This window comes from Pyrus communis, chromosome 5 (genome assembly GCF_963583255.1).
Source record: "Pyrus communis chromosome 5, drPyrComm1.1, whole genome shotgun sequence".
NCBI lineage: Eukaryota > Viridiplantae > Streptophyta > Magnoliopsida > Rosales > Rosaceae > Pyrus > Pyrus communis.
In genome coordinates this window covers 17,160,131-17,167,367 of record NC_084807.1, presented here as the reverse complement: position 1 = coordinate 17,167,367, position 7,237 = coordinate 17,160,131, and the positions used below count along the sequence as shown (strand labels likewise).

The 7,237-nt window shown below is 38.4% G+C and overlaps 1 protein-coding gene across 1 annotated transcript; it reads right to left on the bottom strand.

Moving 5' to 3' along the window:
* Positions 1-306: 306 nt before the first annotated feature.
* On the bottom strand, positions 307-3,125 carry LOC137733188 (protein DETOXIFICATION 34-like). Its single transcript, XM_068472346.1, has 7 exons — positions 2,796-3,125; positions 1,752-2,377; positions 1,559-1,615; positions 1,096-1,334; positions 884-1,002; positions 638-724; positions 307-523 (listed from the first exon to the last, which is right to left on the bottom strand). The coding sequence occupies exons 1-7, from the start codon at positions 3,123-3,125 to the stop codon at positions 419-421; spliced, it is 1,563 nt and encodes a 520-aa protein (XP_068328447.1). The 3' UTR covers positions 307-418.
* Positions 3,126-7,237: the final 4,112 nt, after the last annotated feature.

Here is a 7,237-nt window from a genome sequence, read left to right as displayed (position 1 = left end):
TACCAAGATTACTATAATTTTGAAAATTTTGATGAGATTACTCTGATTCCAAATATTTCAAATTTAGAAATTGTGTTCTAATCCAATCCAATTAAAAGTTTTTAGAATAAAAATTGAAAACCTTATTTCCGATATGGTCATTCCGAAAATCTCCCTTGCCTCCTCGTAACCTTCTCACATCTCTCAACCTAAACATTCTCTCCACGTAGACCTTCTTGTGTATGATTTCTTTGCGATTTGGGATAGTAAGAAGGAGATCTTGTAGTCTCAAAAGATCCTGCAATTACAAATTTTTAGTGTCTCTTTTACAATGACATTCCTTTCCTTTTCTTTTACACACATTTTTTAACAGATTCTTTAGTGTTAGTGTACAAATTGTGTAGAAAACATTTACATTGAAAGCAAAAAGAAATTGATTCTATATGGTTTGATTTTGTAGTCCATTTTCTTGGCCACTCCATTGTTTGGGATCACCTAGTTCTTCTCCAGTCCACTGCCGCATTCTTTCTGAGGCTTGTTCTACCTGCAATTTCATTTCAATTAAATGTTTTAATTTACCACTAAATATATATGGATTATATATTTATGAGATATTTAATTAAATTTTTTGGTAGAAAAAACATTGGAATACTTTTACCTCTTTGTTCCAGTTGGTATTATAAACAATATACAAGAGGATTAGTGTCTGCAATAATGTCCCGAATATCATACCAATCCAAATTCCCTACAAAAACAATGCTCCTTAGTTTCATCAAGAAAATAAAATTGTGTTTTATCATGTTAATTAATCACAATTTACATTATGTTAATCATTAGTTGAAAGGTTTGAACTAAAAAATACTTGAACTTGGTTAGTGATACCTAGTGACAAATGATAGTTTACCTCCACTCTCAAACTTGTACGGTAACCCAGAAGAAACCCTAGAGGTAGCCCAACAATATAATAACAAAACAAATTTATGTAAGCCACCAAAGCTTGCCAACCTCCTCCAACAGCAACACCTGTGAAAATTGTATTGTTATAACCTCAAGGGTTTTGATGATTTGATAATATCGTTGTCTTATGTTAAACTATCTGATAAAAGAACATTTTACCAGATATAACCGGCTGAACGCTATTGAGGAGCATTGTAACACTGAGTAGGAAGGCTAAACGAGAGACGGCTTTTTGCATCTCTTTGCTTTCAGTAAAGATGATGGCAAAATGATCCTTGGCTGCCAAGATAACCACTGCAAAAATCATCCCAATGAGGAGAGACTCGAGGATGGTGATAATGACCGAGTATTTTGCAGCTCTAGGATGTGCTGATCCTAGCTCGTTGGAGACTCGAACGCTGCAAGGAAGTAAAATTAGAGGAGGTGTACTCCAAGGAGCTAACAAGAGAGTAATCATCGAACAATGACATTATATTGATCGCATAATACGACATTTGATGTATTATTTATAATTTGGCTACATACGTATAAATAACTATCGCATCACGTAGTCAGCTAATGGAGTACTTTTACCGGTTTTTTACAAAAATAAGAACTGGCAGCAAAAATGAAAGTTCCTTACCTTATTGCTGCATTGATCCCAATGAACAACATGCCTTCCCATCCGTTCACATTCATGCTGAAACAGAAAATCAAACACAAATCCGAATAAAATGATTCGGGATCAGTACAAAACCTTATTTATATACAAATTATTATACAGGGAGGAAAATTGTAGTCACTTTTTACGGGGTAAGAACAAGGGGTTTCGTTACCAGATTGAAAGGGAGCCAACTGCAATGACAGGGTTGTCAAGGTGTCCAGTGAGAACGATTATGGTCATGAAATACCAAATCTCCAAGCAAAGCATGACAGCTGAAGCAATGGAGAGTTTTGCAAAAGACCACAATTCCTTGAAGGCCAGCCATGACAACCCCTTCCAGCCGTTAGTACACCAACCGACTATATAAACCACCTGAGCCAATGCCATCCCCCAGGCTGAGATATTGTACGCAGCAGCTGCACCACTGGTTCCCCACCCGAAAACTTTGATGAAGAGAAAGAGGATTCCTACGTGTGCTATCAGAGTGATGAAACCAATCCATGCAAGAACTCCAACCTTGCTCTGTGCCTGCAAGAACTTCTGAGTTGGGAAGTTGATGGCAAGGGAAACCATTTGAGGGATGGTTTGGATGGAGAATTTTCCGGCAAGGTCTGCAATGTCATCCTCTTGCCCTAGGAGTTTTAGGACTGGCGCGGAATAGATGTAAAGGGGTAGTATAGCAATGCAGGCAGCGAAAAGGATTATCCACGAGCGCTGCATGTACACTCCTAGCATGTCTACTTGCCCAGCACCAAATGCCTGCCCACATAGTGTTTCAAGTGCACTTGCCATACCAAGCTGCAATTTCATACCACATTGATTGCTTAGTTCTAACCATTGAATTATAGTATGTATTTTTTTATTTGAGCAACATTCTAATGTATTCTAACTGACGGGGAGGAGAATTTGAACTTAGGGTGCATAAGGTGACACAATTCCTGCCCAACCAGGCGACGCTCAGGTCAGAAATCTAGTACATCTGATTCACTTGTAGTTACCAAATGAATACTTCCCATGAGAAACCCTAAAATTCTAAAAATCCAACTCCTTAAACCATGAGACACATTCAGAATACTGAACTTTGTCGTGCAAGTATTGCAAAACTGTGTGCATAGTTACACTCCTAAATCATCGTGAATGGTTGCGAATGCACAACAAAAGAACGTTGAGTATGAAAAAACCTCGTGTAATTGTAATGCAAGGAGAAGAAACTAACCAGGAAGCCGAACGAAAAATTGGAAATGACGGAGAGAGAAATTGCAACAGCAGAGAGCTCCACATTTCCTATATGCCCAACAAAGATGTTTGTGAAGGAGTTGACACCATAGTTGCACAATATGTTAAAGGCAATAGGCCCTGCAATTGACCAAAGCTTTGTACTCTCCACAAAACAGATGCTCTTGGCATCCTGGAAGCTCCGAATTACCGGATAATCTCCGTCACTGGACCCAATGAACGCAGGAGGAGCATGGTGGAGGTCTGCAGGTTCAAAGGTTGAGACTGCATCATCCTCTCCATCAATCATCAATTTTGGAATTTGTAGCATCGCTGAAGAAGATCCAGCAGAGACCTCCGCCTTAATTGGTACATTTTCTTCCGGGGTACCTATTTTCGCAGACTGTTGAATCAACCCTTCGAATTTATTTTTTTCCGCTTCACCTTCGGAAGCTTGGGATTGAAGAAAACTCAGGAGATTCTGATCTATTTGTGTTTCTTCTTGTTTTATGTAATTTTTAATTATTATTTTTTTATTTTTATGGGGAAGTAATCTTAAGAATGCTGCTAATATAGCTAGAATTGAGGAAGACCATACAAAGATATCAGCTGACAGAAAAAGATGACCGAGTCTTAGTTTGTAGTTCAGTTTTCAGTTATTATTTCCTAGCAGAATTTTAGTTGCAATTGCCTTGAACCGTTTGGGTACAAGAAGTCTAAGTCACCTACAATATAAACATGGTACCAATATACATAATATTAAATCAAGAACAAAGATACTAAAAGCATAAAACATCACGAGCGCTCAAGCGCTGACAATTCGTCTATGCTCTGTCTACAAATAATTTTATGACGCAACCCGTTTAGCTTTTAGGTTATCATATTTATATATCATTCTTTTAAGAAATCACTTAAATTGGAAATCATTTGACTATTTGATTATTATTGTGAACATTTTATTGTTTATCGTAACACTATGTTCGTCTCACCGTTAGATTGTAAACGAATTCTGAATTAAGCGAATGTTCGTGGAGTTGATCTTTCAATAAAACCTAAAAACTGCTCCGTTTAATTTAAGATAAATATTGTGGGATGTACCATATCAGTTTTGACAATTCCAGAACGTTTGTCGTAGCAATCTAGTTAGCAAGATCTTTCTCCTGTTTTTCTGTTTTTAATTCTTTTTCGAGAAAATATCTGTTCCCTATATGGTTATAAGAGGACAAAAATTAGTAAAAATTGTTGGATAAATATCAACAATCAATTATAAATTTATATATGCTAATAAATAATAAATGCGAATGAATAATTTAACAGAGTCTAAACAAAACGAAATAATATTAAACAGACAAACTCAAAATCGAGGCTTGCATACCGCAATGTCTTTGAAACAGAAATTTCGTCACTACTCTATTATAGTTCTAGGAACGTTTGCTTAACTAGGATTCAATGATCAAAGTCAAGATTCCAGCACCGGAAAACTAAAATTTTGGCGAATTTCTTTGTGGTTCTCTCAGTAAGAAGGTTTGGGATTGTAGAAGATGAATTTAATTTTTCTGTGTACTAAATGCCATGCAGATGCATGTACCGGTTCTCCAATAGATTGACCCGCAATAATACCTGCAACTATATAATAGGTTTATGCCTGTTCGTAACAATATGAGAATGGGATGTGTATGTTGGGAGACATCTTCTCAGAGGGATGCTTTGCTCTCTAGCGTTCTTTTATCACTTCATACTTCATCTAACAAGATGAGTCAGTTGATATAAAAAAAAAAAAAAAAAAAATAATTAAATTCAAAATTTAAAAAATAATTAATTAAAGAATTTAATTATTAGAGCTCAGCCCCAAGGCCTATCTTTTGATAATTAATTATATATTAATTATCAATTAATTAGCACAACCCAAAGCCTAAAACCCAAGGTTTGAGCCCAATCTTACTCTCCAAGGTCCAACACTTCAATCACTTTCTAATAAGGACAAAACCTTATAAAATAAGGGAACCTTTTGGTGGTGATCAATGTGAGATAACGTAGGATGAAGATTTCTACTCAAAATTTCCAACAAAAATAGGTAGGATGAGCACAATAGGTTAATATGGAGCCAAAAATAATCAAGAAAAATATGGAGGTGACACGTGGATTTTTGGGTGAAAAAGACAAGATTGCCCTCGAGGCACACCGGGATTTCTACGCACAAGCAGTGGGCAATTATCCATCAATCAAGTCAAAAATGCCCAAAATAGGTAATTATTCAAAATCTATTTCATCCATCCTCATCAAATCTTCTCCACAAGATAACCCCCAAGTCATTCCTTTCTAATTATATTAATTAGCTAATTAATTGATTTATTACCTAATTAATTTATTAATTAGCTAACAAATCATGAATCTTACCCAAAAAACCATCAAAGTGGCCTGTCCTTCTCCTCCCAAAGGGGCCAGCCACACCCTTATATAAACCATCTCATTTTCTTGAAAACTCAAGTTCTACACTCTTGCTAACTTCTCTAACTATGTTTGGATGAGGAAAATAAACTTGGAATTTAGGTAAAAATCAGAATTTATAAATTGACATGCACCAATTCCCTTATTTGGATTTATAAGCATAGAAATTTAGAATTTCCGCATGGAAAAAAACTTGGGATTTGGGACCTCCAATTCCCAAGTTTAAATTCCATGTAAATATGTGTCATTTCCCAATTTCTCTGATTTAGAGTTTAAAAATAACAAATTTCGTATTCAATTCCATTATTCTTTTAGGTTTACCAAACAAGAAAATTCACAAATTCTAGAAAATAAAATCTCGTCATTTCAATTTCCGTCATTTTAAAATTCCTTAGTAATCTTAAATTTCTTCATCCAAACATAGTGTAAATTCTCCAAACACTTTTCCTTCAAAATTTTAACTTTGGTATCAGAGGTTCTTCGGCCAAAGCCCCCCCATTCATCGTGGGCGCGTGAGGCTCTTGGCCTTGACCAAAGGTGTTATTTGTTTTGTAGGTGCAATTTTGTCCAAGAAGAAGAAGGAAGAAATTTGCATCCACAAATTGGTGCTTTCATTGAGAGTTGAGTCACACACTCGTAGAAGACTTTCGCATCTAAGGTTTTTTGTTTCCTTACTTATTTGTAGATTTTTCGTATGTTTTTATTCTTGGAATTTTTATTTCTAAAAATTCTTTGATAAAACATAAAAGAAAAGTACAATGGCAAGAGATTCGGAAAACTTGACGAACGAAAATTCTAACGTTCAAGGATTAGGACTGCAACGATTTACAAGGCTCAACACAACGATGAGTGGAGTGGCACCACCGTGGCAACCACCACGGTGGCTACCCATTGCGCCACAATCACGGCCCAAGTTGTTCCATTCAAGCCCACACGAGCCTAAGCCTAAGGCATGACGGCCCGAGCTACTCAAGCCCGACACGAACCCAACACGTTGCCAAGCCAAGCCCTAGCTTCCCACCCACGTGCACCACACGCTGAGCAACCCACCCCCATGGCCCAGCCTGTTTTCGCGACCCAACCTGCTTCCGTGGCCCAGCCTGTTCCCGTTGCCCAGCCTGCTCCCGTGACCTAGCCTGCTCTCGTGGCCTTCCAAGCAGCCCAAATCGGTCCAAGATTAGTTCAACCGTCTTGGCTTCAAATTTCTAGGCCTACGATTGAACCGGGGGAATTTTCACCACATTTCTCCATGGATTTGACATTTCCCAACTCAAATCTCGCGCCCGGAGTCTACCACACTTCCACTGCTCAAAGAGAGGCATTATTTCCAAGCTTCTCCAACCCAAATGGAGAACAACACTTGTCTCAACAAGTCATAGAATTGACGAGCGCCATCGCACAACAGACGACCTTGGTGAATAAACTTTTGTAGTGCACCAAGATGCAACATGCCCCAGATGAGGTGTCCCGAAGTAGGACAAGGGTAGATGAAGAACCTCTCTAGCAGCGTCCTGGCAAACAGCCACTTGACCAGCTATGAACTGAGCGTTCGGGTAGTGTACACTTTTCATTGGGCCCCCAAGATATCATATACTCCTGTCTTAGCGCGCGAAGGAGCGTGCACTATAGACTAGGCCCATGGACGAGCATACATTCATGGTTAGGGCCACACTTTGATAATCAACATGAGCAATCTTTCAGGCGAAGTGTTCATTTGTGGTTAGGCCCGCAAGGAGCATTCTCTACCTTACATCGGAGTAGGTAGCACGAAGGATGGAGAGAAGCAGTCACTTAGTCTGGCTCAAGCTTAACCAGCAGCCTGCGAAGAATTCCCTTGCCTGCTAGGAACGAACCATATGCACCACAGTCGCGGCATAGACGAGTCGAGCATGTAGAAGAGCAGTTTAGACCAGTAGGTCACGACCGAGGGCAACTGAGAGCTTCGTTACCCCAACAAAGGCAAATTCAAGAAGAAGTAGAAAGGCCCCTGACCGA

What these genes read in the sequence shown, in the direction of transcription:
- LOC137733188 (XM_068472346.1), bottom strand. Translation starts at nt 3,125, where the DNA reads ATGCTACAAATTCCAAAATTGATGATTGATGGAGAGGATGATGCAGTC. An exon ending in GGGATCAATGCAGCAATAAG is followed by an intron (nt 1,335 to 1,558) that starts GTAAGGAACTTT and finishes ACTTCCTTGCAG; the next exon opens with CGTTCGAGTCTCCAACGAGC. An exon ending in ATACCAACTGGAACAAAGAG is followed by an intron (nt 524 to 637) that starts GTAAAAGTATTC and finishes ATGAAATTGCAG; the next exon opens with GTAGAACAAGCCTCAGAAAG.